A 22,916-nucleotide genomic window follows, 5' to 3' on the forward strand; every position below is an offset into this window, starting at 1 on the left:
TATTATGGAAGCAACACATGCTTCTGTACAGAGTTTGGAAAATGTAGAGGAAAATGAAAATTACCCATAATCCTCCAACCAGGCAGCAAGCACTGTTACCACCTTGGTCTATTTCCTTCCCCACATACTGGAGATCGTGCTGCATTTATAATTTTTAGTAATCCTTCTATTTTTATCATCTTGCGATTTTCACTTCCTCTTATGACAAATCATTTCTCCCGTGACACTGTAACCTCTCTGCAAACCTACCAAGGGGCTGCCCAATAGTTCACTATGTGGACGCACCATAATATACTCAATAGTTACAGGTTTGAAGGACCTTTGGGCCAGTTGGTTCGGGTAAGCAGGGCTGATGACAGCAGTGAGATGACGGAAGCAGCAACAGCAGAGACAGATGGAGGGATCAGGAGCCGAGGAAGAAGTTCTCGGGAGCCTGCTTTCCCACGAGCCGCCCTAGTCCTCAGAGGCCACTTCTGGTTCTGACCCTTACGTACCCTCCTGGCCCTGCCCCGGGCTTTGCCAGTGGCCGCAGCCAGTGTTTCTCATTTCCACTCCGTCTCAAGTCACTGACTTTTCCAACTTGACTCTTCTCAGCTGCTCCTTTGTGTGGAGCCGCTGGCTTGGGCTGGCTCGGCTGCAGCTGGGAAGGTCCTGGGATGTGACCGTTAGCCCTGCTTGACCCTGAGGCCTCGGGCTGTGGAGTCAGGCCAGGCTGTCCTCCATAGACTCCCAGAGAGGAAGAAGCGGAGAAGAGGCTGCCCGGGGACCCCAGGCCCAAGTGGACCTCGCTCAGCCCTGGAAAGGGAGCAACTGGAATAGGGGTGGAGGGTTGGGGGCAGGGGTGGGAAGGACAGAGCAAAACAGGGAGGGGTATTCCTGTGCACTGACTAGAACACCAGGGATGCTTAGAATATATTAGGACCACCAAGACTAGCGAGGCACGAGGACTCAAGGCTTATGCCAAGCTCAACATCAGCTCAGAAACCTGTCAACGTCACAAAGAATACCCTTCCCTCCCTTGCTTATCAGCAGCAAATGGTCTTCAGTGGCCATTGTCTGTGCAGTCAACAGCGGTATTTGCTGCCGTACCAGCACAGTCTGCCCCAGAGGGCGGAAGGATGGGGGCAGGAGAAGTAGTCAGTAAACTGTCGGTTCTCCTGAAGAGGTGAGAAATGGGTTTTTGGCTTAACTGACTATTCAAGGTAATCAAAAGTTATCATATTTTCCCTTTAAGGATTATCAATTTTTAACAACTATGAGTATAATAAAACATTAAATATGGGTAAGATATGCCATGCACTGTTCTAAACACTTGCAAGTGCTAATTTAATCTCCACAGTAACCGTACGAGTTAGGTGCATTGGACCCATTCCATAAATGGGTAAACTAAGGCACAGAGAGGTTAAGCAATTTACCCAAAGTCACATAGCTAGCAGATGGCAGAAACAAGATTTGGACCCAGGCAGCCTGACATCAGGGTCTTGCTCTTATCCATGAGCTAGGCTGCTTCTTTAAAACGGAAGAGGTCCTGAGGACACTGAGGCTCAGAGAGAAGTGACTTGCACAAGCCCATCCTTCCTCTCCCTCAAATCCAAGCTCTTACTATACCTTAGACCAGCAACAAGGCTACGAACACTGAGTATCATGGCAGTTCATCCTTTCTTTCAACAAATCCTTATTAAGCACCTATTATGTGCCAGATACTGTTGTGAGTTCTGTTTACAACCAAAGAAACTATAGGAGACTGAACAAATTTGGATCAATTCTTTGACATCTCTCAAAAGTTATTTAAACAGTCAAATCTTATTACCTCTCCGTGTCTTGGACAGAGAAGATGGAAAAACAACAAAGCAACTTTGATTATTTGGGTTTTCTGGCTCCTTGGATTCTAGATAATTGAGTGTTTTCTGGTTTTGGAGGTCACTTTCAGAAGAATCAAGTACAGATCAAAACACAAAGCAGAGGGCAGGATAAAGATGAAAACGTGTATGAGTCCAACTCAGCTCAGAGCTTGAGTTTAACTGAGACTCCAGCTGCCACTCTCCTCTGCATTCGTTTGTCCCTGACCAAGTTCATGGCTATATCACCCCCAGTAATCCCTGTAATGGGCTGTAATCCTGGGGGGAGCTGTTTCTGTTTATTAAACGGCCAACCTCTGAGCCACATGGAGTATGGCCAGTTGTGGCTTCTTGCCCTGGCAGCTGATGGGCCACTTTTCTGTTTTAAAAACCAGGAATCTTCCAGGATAGAGAATGGAGATGCAGGCAGGGGGTGGGGAAGAGGTGATGGGTGCTGGAAGCGAGGTCCCCTTCCAGGTCATGAGCTCTTTGAGAGCAGAATTCACGCGCGTGCTGTGGGTTTGCTATCCTTGAGATCGTAACTACAGTTGAATAGGGCTTCGATGTAGTTCCAGGGATGGTGCCATAGTTATAGCTGCCCGTGATGCCACCATTGTGGACCACTGAGGCGGGACGAGGAGATCAAATGGGGACAAAAGGCAGAAGGTGGGGAATGAACAAGGCAGAGTGGCTATCCCCTGAGGGTCAGGAATTCTCAGTGCTTCAGCCCCAGCTCAGGGACCAGGCGGCACCCAGGGCAGTTCTCTCAAGCCAACTACCTCTTCCCTCTCTGCCCTCAGCCCCAGTGTCTACTTCTTGGAGTTGGGGAAAGACTGCAGCAGCTGCTTGTTTAGAGACCTTGTCCCCTCACTGTGCACCTCCCCCCGCATCTGTCTCCTGGTTAGAGTTGTGTGAAGCGGAAGACAATTTGGGGCTTATTAGTGTCCCAGGGAGACATGTAACTTGTGTTGCTGGGACCCAAACAGCAAGAGTCTTAGCAGCAAACTCCAGCCGAGAAAAGACTGAGGAATTGTCTCACCTAATTATGGGGAATGGCCCTCTTTGTGTTTGCGATTCGGTACGGTTGTCCGATCGCTTTTGATCGCTTTTCTCCATTTGCTGGCTCAGGCTATGCTGGAATTGTGCTAATTAGGAGAGAAATGGACAGAGTGATCCTGTCAGCCCTGGTTACTGGTGGGGACAAAGCGGAATATTATTCTGAGGCAATGTTTTGTGAGGGCCCTTCTTCCAGCTCTCATTAGGAGGAAGGGGCCCACAGGAGGGGAAGGTTCCAAATGCCTGGCCCGTCTAATGGAGCATTGCGGTGTTCATGTGCTAATTAACAGGCTCTGCCGGCATTCGGGAGCCTCACGGTGCACCTGGTGCCACCTGAAGTCCCCAACCACTGCTGCTCGGGAAGAAAGTGTTGGGCACAGGGTGGGAAGGCCGGTGGCCTCTTTAAGCAGAGTCAGGGACACATCCCCAAAGTGCCCCAGAGCCTAAAGAGATAGGAAAAGTCAGTTACTGGCCAGTCAGAACTTCATGCACTGGGAGAGACCACTCATTGCCCACTCTTTGGGGCTGGGGGGGTACAAGGTCCTCTGGTGAAATGAAGCCCATGCAAGGGCAGGTAGTCCTGTAGTTCTCAAAGGATGAAGGAAACAGAAACTGCAGAACATAACCAGATGCTTGGAGATGGAGTTTGTGCAGAAGTTGAGAGCTGGTATGAAACCCTGTTATCTGATCTCTGGGACCATCACCGTGGCCCATTGCCCATTTCCTCCCTTCCTGCTCTGCATTTACCTTCCTGTGATGCCTTAATCCTGGAGGAAACAGAAGGGACCAGAGTATCCCACTGAAAACGAAATTCCTTGGCTTTATTATAAAGCCCTTATGGAAGTCCAAACACCCTTCGGAAGCCACAGGGGCAATGGAATGGCTTTCACCAGCTTCGTTTTCACTGCCCTGATTTGGATGAGTTCAGAAGACAGAGGAGCTAAAATAACCTGCAGCCAGGGCTTCCCTGGTGGCGCAGTGGTTGAGAGTCCACCTGCCGATGCAGGGGACGCGGGTTCGTGCCCTGGTCCGGGAGGATCCCACATGTCGTGGAGCGGCTGGGCCCGTGAGCCATGGCCGTTGGGCCTGAGCATCCGGAGCCTGTGCTCCGCAACGGGGGAGGCTGCAGCAGTGAGAGGCCCGCGTACCGCAAAAAAAAAAAAAAAAAAAAAAAAAAAACCTGCAGCCAGAGGACCAAAAACAAGAAGCAGTTAGCAGTTGTCCATTTAAAAAAATACAATCGGTAGGTAACAAAAAGATAAATTAATGATAGCATTTTGATATCAACGCAATTGATAGCCTGTGAACTTCTACTGCTCCAACAATGAAAAGAAAGCCAAGCAAATCAGCTGAGGCCTGAAACCTGAGAGACAGAAGAGAGCAAGAAGCAATGAGACCGTTGGTGAGAACAGCTTAGAATAAGAATTTGAACATGTGCCTCCAGGCACCAGTGCTATGCTTCTCAGGACTGGTGTTGCTCACGGGCAACAGATGCGAGGCATGGATGGTATCTGGAACAGCAAAAGAAAAGAGAAGACAAACCGGTAGGCAAATGATACTTATTTATGCAAAAAATCACCTCTAAAGATTTAGAGCAGCATATCTGTCATGCTGTACCTTTTCAGTCAATCAACCAGCCACGCTTTTCTAGATCAGAGAAATCTACTGTCCACCCAGATGTCTTCTTGGGAAACAATGCTGAATCAATGATGCTAAGCAATTTGCTTTCCTTAAACGGGAATGTTTTTTCTAAAAGGGCATGCTCTGGTCTGGAGCAGGTAAACTATCAGTGGGTGAAAGCAGTAGTGCTGATTAGCACTTCCTCCTTAGTTCCTGAAGAGTTGTAAAGAAATGCTTACTAACGGTTTTCTCAGGTGGCAGAGAAATATTTGTTTTTGATCTGTCATGTTTAACTGGAAGCACGCAAACAGGTAGGTCACGAACCCCCAGTTCAAAGAAGACACTGACAAAGAACTAGATGTGTGGGAGACAGCCACAGTCTCAGAGAGCAGATAATTTAGCGGGGCAATTAAGACATGTACTCAGATGACTTAAATATAAGGTGGGGCTTTCCTGGTGGCGCAGTGGTTGAGAGTCCGCCTGCCGATGCAGGGGACACGGGCTCGTGCCCCGGTCTGGGAAGATCCCACATGCCGCGGAGCGGCTGGGCCCGTGAGCCATGGCCGCTGGGCCTGCGCGTCCGGAGCCTGTGCTCCGCAACGGGAGAGGCCACAACAGTGAGAGGCCCGCGTACAGCAAAAATAAACAAAAAAATAAGGTGGATTGTAGTAATAAGGGTCATAAGGAGGTATACATAAATGCTGTAGGAATGGAGGGGAAGGATTATGTCCAGCTGGATCATGCGGGGTTTACAGAAAGGATAGGTTGATGTGTAGGAAAAAGAAGCAAGACTTTCTAGGAACTCAATGGCAGGAACAAAGGCATGTAAGTGAGGAACTGGGAACTGTTTGGATTAACTGGAACAGAGACTTCATATACTGCAGAGAAAGGAAACCAAACTGGAGGGTGGATTAGGATTAGAGGTAGAGAGTTTTAAATGCCAGGATGATGCATCTAGACTTTATTAGTAGAGGAGGCGAGGTATTAAAGATTTTTAAACACTGTTTAGGGAGTTGAGCAGTAATGAGCTGGGTGGCTGGTAGGACAGAGTGGCAGCTAGAGACCACGCAGTAGATGACCATAAAGCCCCACACCACCCACTGTGATATTAAAGGGAAGATAGTGGGTCATCTGCCATTATAGTTGTACTTTCTGACGAGGTCTGTGCTTTAAATGTGCAAGTTGGCCTTTTGAGGAAAAACTCACTCTCCTATAAAAGGGAAATATTTATTATGATGACATAGACACCACCATATACAAAGTACAGTCCTCTAACACCCTGAAATACATACATGCACACATTGTACATAAATTTATATTATTAATATAAAAATACATCATTAACATCTCTAAGGACGGCAAATACAAAACCAATAAATATCACAATTCTAAAACATCTACTTACATTAAGTGCTGGTGAATAAGATGACAGTAAAAGGAAGAGGCCAAAGCAGATCATAAAACCAACTACATAGCTTCAGTTTACAGACTGGAGTTGGTTTGGGGGAGGTATCCCAACGTTCTCCATGTTTCTCAATTTCCCCAAGCACTTAGAAGTGCCTGACATCATCAACTCTCAAAAACAGAGCAAAGTTAGAATTTGACATTATGGCACTAGTTTTTGCACACCCCCCTTTCTCTCTCCCCATCTTTCACACTCTTTAACCGCATTTAAGATAAACAAATGTCAATAATAAGCTTTACTTAAAATCAAAGCCTCTATAGCCTAACCTATATAGCACCCAAGCAGAATGTTTTCCTTCTCATACTCTCCTTTATGTCTTGTGTTAAATTCCACCCCACTTATCAATAGGTAAAATTGCATGGATGGTCAAATGGTGCAAATGAGAGAAAAATCCAACATTAACTCTAGCATGGGAAATAAGGCAGAAGTGTCAGAAAATGGTTAATGAACCAGCTATTAAACTGAATAGTTTTGTGCCCTAGAAGACACTCAGGACCAAAACCTTGACCACAACATTCCTTGTGTCCAAACACTAACACACTACTGCCACGTGGATGTTCCTTTCATAAAGTTTAGGAAATCCCATGTATTTCTACAAACAACAGAAGCCGGGGGCTGGCTTATAAGACAAAATAAGGAGAACATGTATAATCAGTTTTACCCACGGGCTAGATCTTCAGGTTTTAACATAGAGACAGATAACTGGCAAAGAGCTCCATAAGAGTTGTAAAGTCAGGAAATTCTCTTTTTCTTGTGTGTGTGTGTTTCTGTCACATGGGTGGAATATCTAATCTGTGCTGTGAGATGGGACAAGGGGGGCAAAACATTGCCACCATTCCACAGCACATTCCTTTAAGGTCAAGTAGAGTTTCTAGTTTTTAATCAAATGGGAACTCCTGCAAGCAGTCCCCTTCTCCTATCTTTCAGGCCATACTGACTTTCTCACTTGAATCTGTAACAGATTAACTAGAACTCAAAAGTCCTTTCTGTCACCTTTAAGTTGGTCTGGAGGTCTAGAACCCAATGCAACCCTACATATGCCTTTCACTGTACAAGCTAATCCCAGGAGGGACCTGATTCACAGGGATCCCCTTCCCTGGAGTCAGACTGATGGTGGGGGCTGGGAGGTGGGGAATGGAAGGCATTGGGGGATGGGACTCTCTTGAGAGATGTAGAATGTTAAAAGCATTCTCCAGCTGGGGATTCCTGGAACTAGTATACAGTGGTGAGCTTGCAGGCCAAGCTGCATGGTCTGGTCCAGAATCTAATTGGTCTCTGGTCTCCTTGCATCATAAACACCTCCTAAGAGATCAAGTACAATTCAAAAGAACTTGTCCCATCAACACATCTCAACTGACTTTGCTATCACTGAATCAAATCAACTGTAAGATGCTGGAGCTCCAGAATCATTTCCGGAAACGAGAAAGCGGGACTTTGACCTTTAAGAATGATATACCTTCTGGTGTTACCAACATCCGAGGCTGAGACAGTCACAGTCTAGAAGCTGAATGAATAACTGCACCACTGATCCTTGGGTAGAGCAGATTCTTCTCTTGCCGCCCAATGTCCTCAGAAGCGCAGAGTGCCAGGAGCAGGGGAGAGGTTCAGTCCTGGAGGTGCACCCTCCGGCCTCTGGGCAGGAAGCAGTGAGGTGCGCGTCATCAGAACTGCACTAGGAGGGAGGCACGGTTCCAGTCCCCAGGGCATCCTGTCCACAAGCAGATGCTACTTCTTGGGCTTCTCTAGAATGTTGAGGAATTTCCCCCGTGTCATCTCTCTGGCTGGAATCACAAAGCAAATGAAAGATAAATGAAGACCTAAAATCTGAAAAAGCATTCACAGGAAGACTTAATTTAAGAATGCAGATTGATTTAAATTGTATACAAAGTTGCTACCATAACAGATTCAATCTCAACTAACCTCCAAAATGGGAGAAAAACAAACCACTATTGACAACAAACTGTACAAAACTGTTCTGAAGTTGGTAATTACTATAACGCGCAGGCCAACTGGGGAAATCTTTATCATTTACCCTTGGGTTAGCTCTTGGAGGCTAAAAATCCAACCAAGATTAGATTAGAGTCTTTTCTGGATTGTTGGTCTCTGGACATTTATAATCTCAAATCAAAATTAGAGATCATTTACCCCATCTCTCAGCAGTGGTAGTCCCTGGATACTGTAATGTAACAGGGTTTATATTCCCTCAGTGCAGTTCATCTGTGGATGGAGTAATAAAGTAGGGTGTATAAAGCTTTGGTCTTCTCTCTCTTGGCATTGTCAGTCCTTAGGTATTTAATATAGCCAGGCAAGGTTTATGTGTCTTTCTCTCACTTTCAGCACCATCAATCTTTGAATGCTGTAGTTACAAGAGGGTTTATACAGCTACTTTCCTACATATGAGGCTCTGAAATGAAAGTAAAACATTTCTCAGTTACAAGACCCACTCCAGAAGCCCCCCATTTTAGCTCTGTCAAGCAAATCCTCAAAAATTGTACGTGGCATAACCCCCTTCATCCTCCCCACAAGATGATCTTTTTACGTCTCTTAAATGGATGTAACAGTGCTGAAAGTTTCCAATGGCTGGCCTTGGGGCTGGAAGTCTTCTGGAACCATGCAGTGAACACACAGCAGGCTATGGTGCCCTGTGGCTTCCAAGGACATGTCTCCATCTTGGCCAAAGGAGTGAGGTGGCTAGGGAGGCACCTGCAGGGGTGAGAAGGACTTTCACCCTAGCCTCCTTGCTTCCTTTCCCCGGTGCAGAGCAAATGGTGCTAGATGAATGGGCTCCCACTCCCCCACCCCACCATCTACATTTAATAGTTCTTGGTTTATTTGTACAAGGAAGAAATAAAACAATACAAACTTTGTAACCAGGAAAGCTTTTGGTAACTGCAGTCTATACATTCCCCATCTTTCACAAGTTCCAAAGCTCCAACAAAGGGAAAAGAAATCCCATTAACTAGGAATGGAAGCCCCAGAGTTGGGCTTGTCTCACGTGCCCTCAACCATACCCTGGCCCAAATCAAAATGACCATTCCTTCCTTAGAGGGTTTACGCCAAATCCCATACATACAAAGTTCCTATAAGACTTGCAATTACTTGTTGATATACTTGTCTTCCTCCATGGAAGTCGAAGAACTGAGGGCAGAGATTGTGTTTTATTATTCTTTTTATCACCAGCACCTAGCATAGTGCTGGACCCGGTATCTGCTGAATAAATGTTGGCTGGATGAATGATAATATACAAAAGAACTAGAACCAAGTAGGAACACAGTGTAGTTAAGTTTCCTTCCATTTCACAGACAAACAATAAGACTTGTTAGTGACCCTCATTGCTCCATTCTCTACATTGTGGGATTCTTTTAAAATTGACCTTGCTTATTCGGCAAGAAAAGTCATTTCCCTTGATGGAAGTAGTGCCAGATTCATGGCACTACTTCCAGGGACAAGGACTAACTACTCTAGAAGAAATCCAAACACGTATTTTATTGCCCAGGGGAGGGAGCATGGATTTCTTTCAGAGAACACAGGATCTGAATGCAGTTTAAGTTCCAACTCTAATATTTATCAGCTGGGCGAGACCTTGAGTTGGGAAAGATCTCTGCGCCTCAGTTTCTTCATCTGTAAAATGAGTAGCATATTCATGCCACCTGCCCCGCCCTCTTGGGTATTCAGCCATGATCATGCTTGGTATAGTGGTATTATTAACACAGCGCCTTTCAGAGGAGGGTAAGTAGTCTATTGCTTCTCTTTTTTTTCTTTTTTTTGCGGTACGCGGGCCTCTCCCTGTTGTGGCCTCTCCCGTTGCGGAGCACAGGCTCCGGACGCGCAGGCCGAGCGGCCATGGCTCACGGGCCCAGCCGCTCTGCGGCATGTGGGATCCTCCCAGACCGGGGCACGAACCCGTGCCCCCTGCATCGGCAGGCGGACTCTCAACCACTGCGCCACCAGGGAAGCCCTCTATTGCTTCTCTTGCATGCAGTATTTCCTAAGTGAATAAGTGAATGAATTGTGATAAGGGAGGCCAGCAATCTCGAAAATCCCATTCCTTGGAATCTTTTCCCTCAGCCTGATCTATAGGAATTGACTTATACTTTTGGCCAGAGTGGGTTGCATCATTTATTCCTACTTGGATAGGTTTTCTGCCTACTCTCCAGTGCTTATTAATGAATTTAAACACGGTATCAAATGATCCTGCAAAGTGGCTAGAAGCAGGTGCTCTGGAAATCAGACTTGGGTAATACAATACTCGGCTGGGTAGAACAGAGCCCTGTTCCAAAAATCCTGGGCCAGGAGCACTGTACTGATTTTACTAATTATTTCTGCCTACTGTCTTTCATGTCCCACAATTCTTTGCTCTTTTTTTCCCCAAATGGGAGAATGACCAATATTTTAAGACTTAAAATTTTACAAGACGCAATCTATTTGAGGGATCAAAAGGATTTAAAAGGAAAAAAAAAAAGGATATTCCAAAGTCTCTCAGTGGCAAGCTCTCCTTGAATTTAACCAATCCTTTTTAACAACCCCCCTTCCACTCAGTCATTCCTCCCCCTTCAACCTAATCTAAGTACACAGCGCTGCAGCAAACCACTGTAAAAGTAGAAGGAATTCAAAAGACATCATCTTTTACGTGGGAGGGGAGAAAGTTTTCCTACTCGCTGGTCCTATATAGGAGATATATGAATTTGTGACATAGCTAGCTGCTCCCTAAAAGAGGGCTGTGCCCTATAAATCACATCCTAAGCACCAACCCCTTTTTGTGCACAGAGAAATTGCTGTGGGTCAGGGGCTGTTCCAGAGCACATGCCCTCCTGTTCACTTGTCATCAGAGATGTTAACATCTCTGATTAATTCATATACCCCTTATATTATTCCTCATCTCTTTATCCTTGGCTCTCCCGTTCTACCGCAATGTAAAGATTCTTACCGACCTGCTATAGTAATCAGCACCCGCTAACTACACCCCCCCCAAACCTAGTGAAATTGTTTAGCGATGCCAACCGCGCTTTTAATTTGCAAGACATCAGACACAGAGGTAATTTATACCAACATCTGTTCGTTTTTGACTTCTGAAACAAACTCACACATGCTGCTACAAAATCCCATTAGGAGTAGGGAGACAGCCTTCTGCTACTATTCTGTATTCCTCTTCTACACAGACACACACATACACACACAGACACACACACACCCCCACACCCCTTCCAGTAGGGTTTATAATGTAAATGTGTTTTACTAAAAAACTCCCACCAAGGATTTCAAATCTCTTTGGGAAAAAACCTTTAGAGAAGTCTATGCTTGCTGACAGAGGACAGTAAGGTATTTCTATGTCCTCCTGCCTAGTTCCACCCCTTCTTCCCAACAGTTACCACTTGGTAAAATTCTTGCACTAATGACCAGGGTAAGATTACATACTCTTCAGTTTGGCACTTCCAATTCCTGCCTTCTCTCCTGGTTCTCTTTTCCCACAGTGTGTTAGAAGACCATCCTGGGGGCCATAAAATTGCCAGAGAAAGTTTTATCTGGAGCCAACACCATTTCTTAACTATTTTCTGGTTCTGGATTGATTCCCTAGGATTACAAGATTCAACAGGAAGGCAACACTGCTACCACAGTCGAATCACTAGGCTAAGAGGGATCCATTGGTCATCAGCTCCCAGTGTGTGCTCTGCAGAAGAGAAGCATGACCTCCACGTCAAGTCATTATTTACAGGCCCTCCTATGCGGGGCACAGACCATAAACTGAGAAAGCCACAGTCAAGACTCTCACCAAAGGGTGAACATGTGAACTGCTGCAGCGTGTGGGGCGGGGACACATTTAAAGACAGCAAATGGATAAACTATAATCAACTTCCAGGTTGATGCAGTTTCTATCACCCTTTCATAGTTTCCCTAGGGCTGTCAGGTTCACAGGCCCTGTAAATACCTGGGTATACATTAGAGAGGTCAGGGCTGAAGGGAGGACTCCATCCTGCTTGCTGTGAAGGTGGTGTGTGCTTTAATGTAATCTCTTCTTTAGACTCTCCAATTCCTCCATCCTACATTTGCCTCTGGCTCCCTTTCCACAATGACTATCCCCAAACTGCCTTCTCTGTGGTAAATCTTCCGGTGGCTGGTTGAAAAAGATTCAGTGGTACAGACTGATTTCTCACCAGTGAGGGCATGAGGGATTACCAGAGGCACCCTGGTTAACGAGATTGGGTGCAGAATCTCTCAAGAGACCAGCCCTCTATGCCAGGGCTTTGCACCTTTCGCCCATGACATATGGGTTTCATTACAGAAAGATTTTCCAGATTATAACTTTGAGGCAATTGCCTGATAAAATTCTGCTTGGCTTTAATATAGGGAACAATGTAAAGATTAAGTAACTTTTAATGAAATGGAAGAAACTCATAGCATTTGGTTTGCAGTTCCAATGCAAACTACTTTAAATATTTATATTGTGCCTCAATATAATTAAAAACGTTAGCGAGGCGGATGGTTCTCTCATATCCTGAAAAGCAACAACAGGCTGTTCAGGAGACTCTGAGTGGCCAGGAAACAAAGCAGACAGCAGAACGCTGTGAAAAGAGCAGGGCTATTTGTTTGTTTGTTTGTTTGTTTGTTTTGGCTGCGCTGTGCAGCTTGCAGGACCTTAGTTCCCTGACCAGGGATTGAACCCGGGCCCCCAGCAATGGAAGCGTGGAGTCCTAACCATTGGAACACCAAGGAATTCCCAAGAGCAGGGCTTTTAGCATTGGACAGGCTTGGATTCAAACCCCACCTCCTACACTGAGCCTGAACCACTGCGGGCAAGTCACCCAAGTCATCTCTCTGTGTTTCAGTCACCTCATCTGTTCAAGATGGGATTAATACAAGGGTCACACAGGCATTCTGTAAATACTAGCTACTGTATGACTCTTTCTTTCATGTCCAACAAGAGGTTTATTTAAGCAACAAGATACTTGATGGGGAAATTATCTAGGATTCATTTCGTTTAGAGTAATTTATCCCTGCTTAAAGACAGATTGCCTTACACGTAACAGCTATGTACAAAAAAGTTATAAAACTGCCCTGGGTTTTACAGTGATAAAGTGAAAAACATTAAAATTCTCCAATGGAACAAGGTATGCAAGGATTTTTTTTTTTGGCGGTACGCGGGCCTCTCACTGTTGTGGCCTCTCCCGCTGCGGAGCACAGGCTCCGGACACGCAGGCTCAGCAACCATGGCTCACAGGCCCAGCCGCTCCATGGCATGTGGGATCTTCTCAGACCGGGGCACGAACCCGTGTCCCCTGCATCGGCAGGCGGACTCTCAACCGCTGCGCCACTAGGGAAGCCCTGCAAGGATTTTTGTTTGTTTGATTTCTGTTCAACAGTGAGAGCAAAATAACTTACTGGAATACGAAGGACAAGGGCTGAATGAGCACGCCACTAATGGAGGGAGGGGGGACTGTTACAGAACCAGAATTCCGCCCCAGTTGTTGTCAAGCAAAACATAACACTGGTCATTTAGCTTAAAAAAAAAAAAAAAAGCCAATATGCTTGTGTACACTAGTTACTTCAACTACAATAAAGACGTGAGGGGGGCTTCCCTGGTGGCGCAGTGGTTGAGGGTCCGCCTGCCGATGCAGGGGACACGGGTTCGTGCCCCAGTCTGGGAGGATCCCACATGCCACGGAGCAGCTGGGCCTGTGGGCCATGGCCACTGAGCCTGGGTGTCCGGAGCCTGTGCTCCACAACGGAAGAGGCCACAACAGTGAGAGGCCCGCATACCACAAAAAAAAACCCCAAAAAAACAAAACAGACGTGAGGAAGGGGTATACGAAAGAATAGAGAAATCCATACTGTAGTAGTCAGGATGTGGGAGAACCAAACTGCAGTCTTCTAACTGCAAATGTCTTCTTGGTCTGGAGGAACTGAGATCTGGAGAAAAGAGCAAGTTCCCTTCATAGCAGACACCTCCTGTCTGCTGCTGGAACACACTGACGGCATCCTGGCTACTACAGTATGGATTTCTCTGTTCTTCCATGTACCCTTTCCTCACTCCTTTACTGTACTTAAAGTCACTGGTGATGTACACGAGCATATTCCCTTTATATTTTTAAGCTAAATGACCAATGCTGATTGACAACAACTGGGGCAGAGTGCTGCTTCCGTGACAGCGCCCCCTCCTCCATTAGTGGCATGCTCATTCAGCCCTTCTCTTTCATAATCCAGTAAGTTATTTTGCTCTCACAGTGTGTCTGTTTCATGAACTGGCTGCCTATTAAACTGGAATCTGACCTACCTCACTGACAAACCCTGTCATTCACAGTATGCCTTCATTAGTTTACTAAGTGGCGTATGCTTAATCTTAATCTGTGCACCACAGAACTGTCCTGCCCCGCCACCTTCAAATTAATATGATCATTGTTCTTAGCCTTGACTCCTTCCTTGGGTTTTCTATTGGTCATGGGAAACAACGGAGTCTCCGCAGCTGCCATTTCACAAAAGAGAAAAGGTACCAGGTCAGTACCGAATGCGCACACAAGCAGCACCAGGAGTGGCAAAAAGAGGATGAACTATTTATTTATTTATTTATTTATTTATTTTTTGCGGTACGTGGGCCTCTCACTGCTGTGGCCTCTCCCCTTGCAGAGCACAGGCTCCGGACGCGCAGGCCCAGCAGCCATGGCTCACGGGCCCAGCCGCTCCGCGGCATGTGGGATCTTCCCCGACCGGGGCACGAACCCGTGTCCCCTGCATCGGCAGGTGGACTCTCAACCACTGCGCCACCAGGAAAGCCCCGAACTATTTACTTTTTAAAGACTCTCAAATGTAAAACAAAGGGAAACATGCCTGACTTGCATCTGTGTAACATGTATACTCTGGAGGTTCAAACCTGGGTGCTAGTTAGAGGCAGCGACCTTCCTTAACTACACCAGCAGCTTCTTCTAGCAAAAAGGAGCACATAAAACCCTAGTTAGTTTGGTTTAAATCAATGTGCTAAAAGGTTATCTATTTAACTAGATTTATAGAAAGTGTTTTGTAGAAATGATGCCATTTGTTATGATTACAGTTTTGACTTTTTAAAAACAATTATTATCATTTTGATACGCGGGCCTCTCACTGTTGTGGCCTCTCCCGTTGCGGAGCACAGGCTCCGGACGCGCAGGCTCAGCGGCCATGGCTCACGGGCCTAGCCGCTCCGCGGCATGTGGGATCTTCCCGGACTGGGGCACGAACCTGTGTCCCCTGCATCGGCAGGCGGACTCTCAACCACTGCGCCACCAGGGAAGCCCAACAATTATTTTTTAGTTGAAGGCATTCTAATTCCGCTGAGGGACCTCCTAGTCATGAGTGTGTGCTATGCAGGAGAGAAGCATGAAGGGGATGGATGAATAGTTAAGTTAGTCACGTAGAGAGCCTACCTACTATGTACTAGGTATTAGGGAAAATTCAAATAAATGAGAAGTGGCCTTTGAGATGGAGCTAGCTAGCTGTTCACAGGTACCTTGGTACATCAGAGGAGAACAAAGGAAACTAATGTGATTTACAGTGCTGATTTCTCTCTCACAGGAATGAGGAAGTTTTCCTGTCACTCCGGCATAGGGCCGGCGTACAGCAGAGCAGTTCCAGGCAGGCTGCCAGACTGAGATTCTTCACTATGCTCCAGTTCAGACCTCCACAAAAACCTATCACTAAGTGATCAATAATTCAAGTCAAGGACTAAGCACTTTATAATGCCTCTGATATGAGAGTGGCTGGGGCCGCTGTCAAGAGCAGAAGGTGCTATGAACTGAGCATGGTGTTCCTGGATGAGAACGAACTCTCTTGGGACCTCATGTGAATACTTGGTGGCCCTCAGAAAATGGTGTAATTGTAATATGGTCTACTGACCATTCTCAGTCAACTCTTGTGGGAGAGTCCACTCAAGTTAAGAGTTTATGGTAGAGGGACTTCCCTGGTGGCACAGTGGTTAAGAATCTGCCTGCCAATGCAGGGGACACAGGTTCGAGCCCTGGTCCAAGAAGATCCCACGTGCCGCAGAGCAACTAAGCCCACGCACCACAACTACTGAGCCTGCACTCTAGAGCCCACGAGCCACAACTACTGAGCCTGTGTGCCACAACTACTGAAGCCCAAGTGCCTAGAGCCCGTGCACCGCAATGAAGACCCAACGCAGCCAAAAATAAATAAATTAAAATAAATAAATTAAAAAAAAAAGATTTTATGGTAGAAATCTCACTTTTCTCTAAAATATATAAAAGCAGCATTTGAAGGCAGACAGAACAGCCTTAGGCTCTTGCCCAATATTCTTTGAGAATGAAATAATATCTAAGAAAAAAAACAGTCTGGATGCTATATCCATGACCAAACTATCATTGACTATGAAAATCTTCATCCTAAGAATTCTCAGAAAATCCTTTTTGGGGCACACTTCCCAGATTCTCTTTCTATTGAGTGTCTTGTCTCTCTAACATGACTTTTTCTTCTAAAAGAGTGGGGTGGCTAAGAACCGTGTTCTCTCCAGTGAATTCAGGAAAAGATAATTTTATATCAAACTTTTTTTTCAATTCATAGCAAGGGCCACTTCCAGAGAATGTTTTATCCAAGAAGTGATATAAAAAAGAAAAGCCAGGACTCAATGTACAGTTATATGCATTTGGACAGTTCCAATATGGAAAATAATTTTAATGGCTTTTCGCAACAGGGGGAAAAAAAAGGACAGAAACATCCAGCCAACAGATTTATTCTCAGAATATAAACCATCAAGCAGCAACATAAAATATGGGAAGTGTCATCCATGATGCCTGAAGGCTGAAAGAAGTAGAAGAATCTTAATTGTCAGGTATTTGAAAAATGCTGTATTCAGGTGAAAGCCTATGTTTCTCCATCAACTCTCCTTGCTCTGCCCTCTTTCAAGAGCAAAACAAGACTAGATTTCAAATATTCAATCCTTTTTATCATCCTTCTCCCTACTAAAAAACAAACCAAAACAATAACAACAAACCCCAAAGATTTGTGTTCAAGAAATGAGACCTAAGAACTTCTTATTTGTATTTTGTTTCCTCTTCAGAAGGCCTCACAGGCCTACTTCACTTGGTTCCACTTCCAAGGGTAAGCTCAGCTGAATGAAAGGCAATGAGATCAAAGCAATGGATTAATACACTCGGGGCAAACTTTTATTAAATACTCATAAATTTTTGCAGAACATTCACACTTCAGGGCCTTTACATAGTAATACATCGTGGTGAAACACTTATTGTGACCAAAGGCTAGTAGCTTCACACAGTCTTAATTTCCTCATTCATAAAGTGAGTACAGCAATAATAATCTATCATGTAAGGTTAAGAAAGAACAACTAGTCAAACTGACTTCATCAGGACACGAAATATTTTGCCCCAAGTTAGAGTAATTTATTCACAGGCAATATCCCACTCCCAGGAAAATCAGACCAAGATCACAGTATAGATGAATTTCAAAGGACTTGGATATTAAGAAAATCCTCCTGCTTGGAACATCCCCACCTCAAGGTGCTGGCAGCAGCAAACGTCTACAGAGGATGGAGGCCCCGGTCTTCTTGACCCACAGGGCAGGGAAAGAGTTACATCTTCACACTGGGAAGCCAATAAAAACCTCTCTTGATTATAATTTAGATAAGAACCACTGGATTGAATAATAATGTCTGAAACTCCCCTGGCTGTTTCACCTTGAGACGTCCATCACTGGGTTAAACATGATGCTAATTGCATTTGGATTGATTAATTTCTCTCACTCCTGTCTATTCGAATAACGCTTAACAAAATAATCATAGCACCCAGAGCCAAATCTTTTCCGTCAAAGGAATGAAGCCATCAGAACAGGCAGAGATGAAAGAAATGAAGATGACCCGTAATTACAGCTACGGTGATATCATTACCATATTATACGAAATGAGTGTAGGGGGAGGGGGAGGAGAGGGAGGAGGGGCTGAGATTATTTATTTTTTTAAATGAAACGCTACGATCTAAGAATACAGATTTGACATCAAGTGGAACACACAGAAATATAGAACTTTAAAAAAATACAAATCTTGCTCATGAAATTGCAAAATCCGACACTGAGGCCCAAGATACATCAAATGTCTTGGGCTGTGAGCAGGTTATTATTCATGCCAGTATTTTTTCACCACAATATCACTTTGCTTATGACTTACATGGAGATATAAGATGCTGTCTTGATACCACAAACACTCCTATAGTTACTGGAGAATTTTTCTTTAAGCCAGGGAATAAGATCATTTTATTCTAATTTTGTTAGAGGTGGCCTTGTTTGTAAAATTAGAATCTGACTTTTAACTGCAGGTAGTTGCAGTTTAAGACACCAAAGAAAATGTCTATGAATCTTCACGCATGGTTCATCGGACAGTAGTATGGACTTAACTCACCAGAAAGGAAGAATATATTTCCCTACTTTCTTGTTGTTTGATATGTCTTTTTAATATATATGATATAGAAAAACCTATGAATCATAGGATTTGAACTTTGGTCTGAATCTATCACTTATTAGATGGTGATCTCCAGTAAATTATGTAGCCTCTCTGTGCCTCAGTTCCTTCATCTGTAAAATGGGGGATTAGTACCTACCTGAGTGGGTTGCATGAGACTTAAGACAATACATTTAAGTGCTCAGTAAGTGCTGGCACAAGAAAAAATTTCCCCCTAAGATTAATTTTATGGCTATTTACAGAACCTTGAACGTGTTTTTGTTTTTGTTTTGGCCAGTCTGCGAGGCATGCAGGATCTTAGTTCCCTGACAAGGGACCTAACCCACATCCCCTGCAGTGGAAGCACAGCGTCTTAACCACTGGCCTGCCAGGCAAGTCCCCTGAATGTTTTGGTTATTTCATTTAATGAAGTTATTTCAAATAGACACTGTAAAGTACCTTGAATATAGATTTTAACAAATATTTGTAAAATAAATAAATAGGATACTTAGAAGGTGCATTATTTTAATAGGCTAAAAATATCTGGGGGATATTTTTGCTATGGTATTTTATTTATTTTATTTTATTTTTAAAATTTTATTTATTTTTTAACATCTTTATTGGAGTATAATTGTTTTACAATGGTGTGTTAGTTTCTGCTTTATAACAAAGTGAATCAGCTATACATATACACATATCCCCATCTCTCTTCCCTCTTGCATCTCCCTCCCTCCTATCCTCCCTATTCCACCCCTCTAGGTGGTCACAAAGCACCGAGCTGATCTCCCTGTGCTATGTGACTGCTTCCCACTAGCTATCGGTTTTATATTTGGTAGTGTATATATGTCCATGCCACTTTCTCACTTTGTCCCAGCTTACCCTTCCCCCTACCCGTGTCCTCAAGTCCATTCTCTAGTAAGTCTGCGTCTTTATTCCTGTCCTGCCCCTAGGTTCTTGCTACGGTATTTTAAACAGAGAACCATCATTAAGTCGAAAACAATAAAAACAGATATTGAAATTGTCTTACTTAGCTTGGACAAGAACACATGTTTTTCTATTTTGTTCTATAACAAATACTCCCAAAGAAAACAAGCATATGTATTCTGAATTTGTAATCATTCAGTAGTAAATGTGAACAGTGCTTTAAAAGAAAAAAAACAAAACACTGTATTTCTGCCAGGTTAAAACAAGAGTCTAAACCATTTACTATGTTAACTCGGTATTCTCTGCTTTCTTTCTGGTTAAGAAAGGCAATGTATACAGTAAAAAAGATTTCTATTATCTGGCTTTGGAATTAGATGGGTCTAGCCTTGATTCAAATCCCAGCCCCGCCCCATTTACAAGTGTTAAGACCTTAAGCAAATTATTTTTATGAGCATCAGTTTTCGCATTCATAAAATGTAATTATAAAATAGACTTTGCAGTCTTGTGAGATAAAATGAGGTATGAAAATCCTTTATATTGCCTGGCGTATAGTAGGAAAGTCTATAAATGGCAGCGTTTATCATTTTTTTAATCTGTCAAATCTCAGTTCAAACGTCACCTTTTCAAAGAGGCCTTCTGTAGCCACCCTATCCAAAGTGAGTCCTCTTGGTTACTTTCTTTCATATCAACACATTTACTTCCTTCACAGCACTTACCAAAATCTGAAATTAACTTTGTTTATTTCCCCGCATGCTCCTTGCAGTTCTACAGAGCCTCCTGCTCTATCCCCAGCAACTAGAACAATACCAGGCACATGGGAGGTGGTCAACTATATATCTATTGAAATAATTTATTCATATATGAGGAAAGAGGAAATCTGATTCCTTTTCAATTCTTAATTCAATACTGTGCATAAGAAATTTTTGTCCTAGTAAAATTACCTGTTTTTTACCCTTTGACCCAGCAATTTTACTTCTAGGTAGCTACCCAAAGATATACCAGCAAAAATATTAAATAGGGTATTCATATTCCTATTCATTTCAGCACTATCTGTAATAACTGAAGATTGGAAGCAACTAAAATGTCCATTTTTAGGGAAGGGACTCCATATTACAGAGTACTGTGCAACTGTATGAAGCAATGAAGAAGAGACCTATATATTGCTATGAAGCGATCTCCAGAACATACTGCTGAGCGGAAAAAAAGAAAGATGCAGAACACTATGTATAGTATATTACCTTATGTGGAAAATTAGGACATGGAGAAATACACAGGTATATTTACTTATATTTTCAAAAGAAATAATGGAAGGATAAAGTTTAGTATTTGTTTTTACTAATAAAGATGGTTACCTAGAAGAGGAAAAAGAGAGGGGGTAGGATAGAGGTGGAAGGTAGACACTTTGGATGTACCTTATTTTATACGCTTTACTTTGGGACACCATATAAATATTTTATACATTAAAAAATTCATTAAATAGAAAAAAGGCAATCTCTAAAATTGGAAATAAACTGAAAATAACTTGAATCTCTAAAATTTGGCAATAACCACACAGTACAAAAGTTGAAATAATTCTAAAAGACATATTCTGACTATATATCCCTACAAGTACATATCCTAAAGATATAAATGAGGCACAGAGAAATCTTAAATTGCATTCAGCAGTCTTGTTGTTATATGTAGTTAGTTCTTTTGATGTTAGTCTCACTATGGGTTAAAACATAAATAATTATGTTAGTTATTAGAAATCAATATTTCCAGAGTAAAAGACATACTATTATAAAATCAAATACATTGTATATGAGAAAAGAATCTAAAAAAGAATGAATATATGTATATGTATAACTGAATAACTTTGCTGTGCTCCTGAAACTAATATAACATTGTAAATCAACTAAACTCCAATAAAATTAAAATTAAAAAAACAGAATACATTAAATTAAAACCCTTAAACATCTTTAATTTGAACTGGGCATATTGGTAGGAACACAATTTCTTTTTCTCTTAAAAAACAAAACAACAACTCATTTACCAACCCTGTCCATGGAAAAGGCCCAGAAGCAATGACAGTCCAGTACCAATTAATACTCTTAGTACTTAGATTTCTACTAAAACGAAGATTTCTGCTCCCAGGGTTCCTTGGAGAAATGGATAAGAATCTAAGTCTGAAGTAAATGAACAAGGAATATCTTGACATGCTGAAAGGAAGGAAGTTACCAAAGATTACTAGGGTCATGTCAAATGACACAGAAGTCAGCATAAAGGAGTGTCCACTAACTAAAGATGGGACAGTTTTGAGTGTCAAAAACAATAATGATTATAGTGCTTAGAAATACATTAAATAGTATTTTAATGTATTATATTTAATATAATATTAATATATTATATTATATTAATATAATATACTATATCAATTACATCAAATTAATATTATATTAACATATTATATTAAATCATAATACATTATATTAAATATATTGTATTATATTAAATGATAATACACTAGTATACTGTATAATATTTAATATATTTAATATATTATATTTTACTATAATATTTCTTAAAAGCCCTCAGTCACTTCAACTCATTTCGTGTTCTGAAAATTGGTAAGTAAAAGGGGAGAAAAATCAAGCATTTTTTCTGCCTTTCCTCTTTGGACTACATTTCAGGGAAACCAAATAGTTGCTGATTTATTAGAATAGTAATAATCATCATTATTATTATTATGGAAAGAATGAGACTGATACCCCCTAAACCCACTGATCTTCACTGAAACTGGGACAAATGAAGGTCCTGTGTTTCATACGCAGCAATAGCAAGTACACTTATGAAGCATTCTTGAAAAAAAGACTGACTCCGAACCCACTTTATTCTCTAACTCTACTAGATTACAGGAAATTTTGGGGAAAAGAGGACCATGTGGAATGCTACCACCATGATAAAAATCATCCAAATTTAAAATGTGGGAGATCCTCCTGGACAAACAACCCAGTTTCTTCAGCAATTAAATAGCATGGGGCGGGGGGGATAACCTAGAAGAAGAAGAGTGTGCTTATAGAGAAGATTAAGTGACTGAAGACTGATGTCAATCAAATGCAATGTGTAGAGCTTGTCCAGATGTTGACTCATACAAATCAACTGTGAAAAACACAATTTTTAACCAAACTGGACATGGACTATAAGACGTTACTAAGGAATTATTATTTTGTGTTGTTTGGTGTAATAATTGTGTGTGTTTTTTAAAGGCCTTCTTGGTTAGAGATACATACTAAATTATTTATGAATGACATGGTACTAGGATTTGCTTTAAAATGCTCCAGCCAACAACACAACCACAACAAAAAGTGTGATATAAGGGGGCAGAGATACAACAAGAATGGCAGAAAGTTGACAATTATTGAAGCTGGGGATGGGTACGTGGAGTTCATTATAGCATTCTTTCTAGTTAGTATATGCTTGGAAAATCTCCATAGTAAACAGAAAACTTCACCAAATGCTTCTCTGGAAATACAGCTTTTTCTCATTATCACTACATATCATAATACAATGAAGAGTAGGCCAGGGAACAGAGATGGGGATGATT

The 22,916-nt window shown here is 42.8% G+C and overlaps 1 protein-coding gene across 3 annotated transcripts in view; it reads right to left on the reverse strand.

The window, feature by feature from the left end:
• Nucleotides 1–5,727: 5,727 nt before the first annotated feature.
• LIN52 (lin-52 DREAM MuvB core complex component) overlaps nucleotides 5,728–22,916 on the reverse strand; it is a 119,181-nt gene continuing 101,992 nt past the window's right edge. Inside the window, exons 6-8 of one of the 3 annotated variants that reach the window (XR_009531700.1) lie at nucleotides 8,519–8,682; nucleotides 8,125–8,383; nucleotides 5,728–7,760 (exon numbers count right to left, since the gene is read on the reverse strand). Coding sequence is in view for 1 of the 3 variants with exons in the window: in XM_060095842.1 (XP_059951825.1) it covers nucleotides 7,705–7,760 (56 nt within the window). In the remaining 2 variants the exon portion in view is untranslated. The remainder of the gene's footprint in view (nucleotides 7,761–8,124; nucleotides 8,384–8,518; nucleotides 8,683–22,916) is intronic. The other 2 variants (XR_009531701.1, XM_060095842.1) reach the window with 2 other exon arrangements.

This window comes from Mesoplodon densirostris, chromosome 4 (assembly GCF_025265405.1).
Source record: "Mesoplodon densirostris isolate mMesDen1 chromosome 4, mMesDen1 primary haplotype, whole genome shotgun sequence".
In the NCBI taxonomy this organism is placed as follows: Eukaryota; Metazoa; Chordata; class Mammalia; order Artiodactyla; family Ziphiidae; genus Mesoplodon; species Mesoplodon densirostris.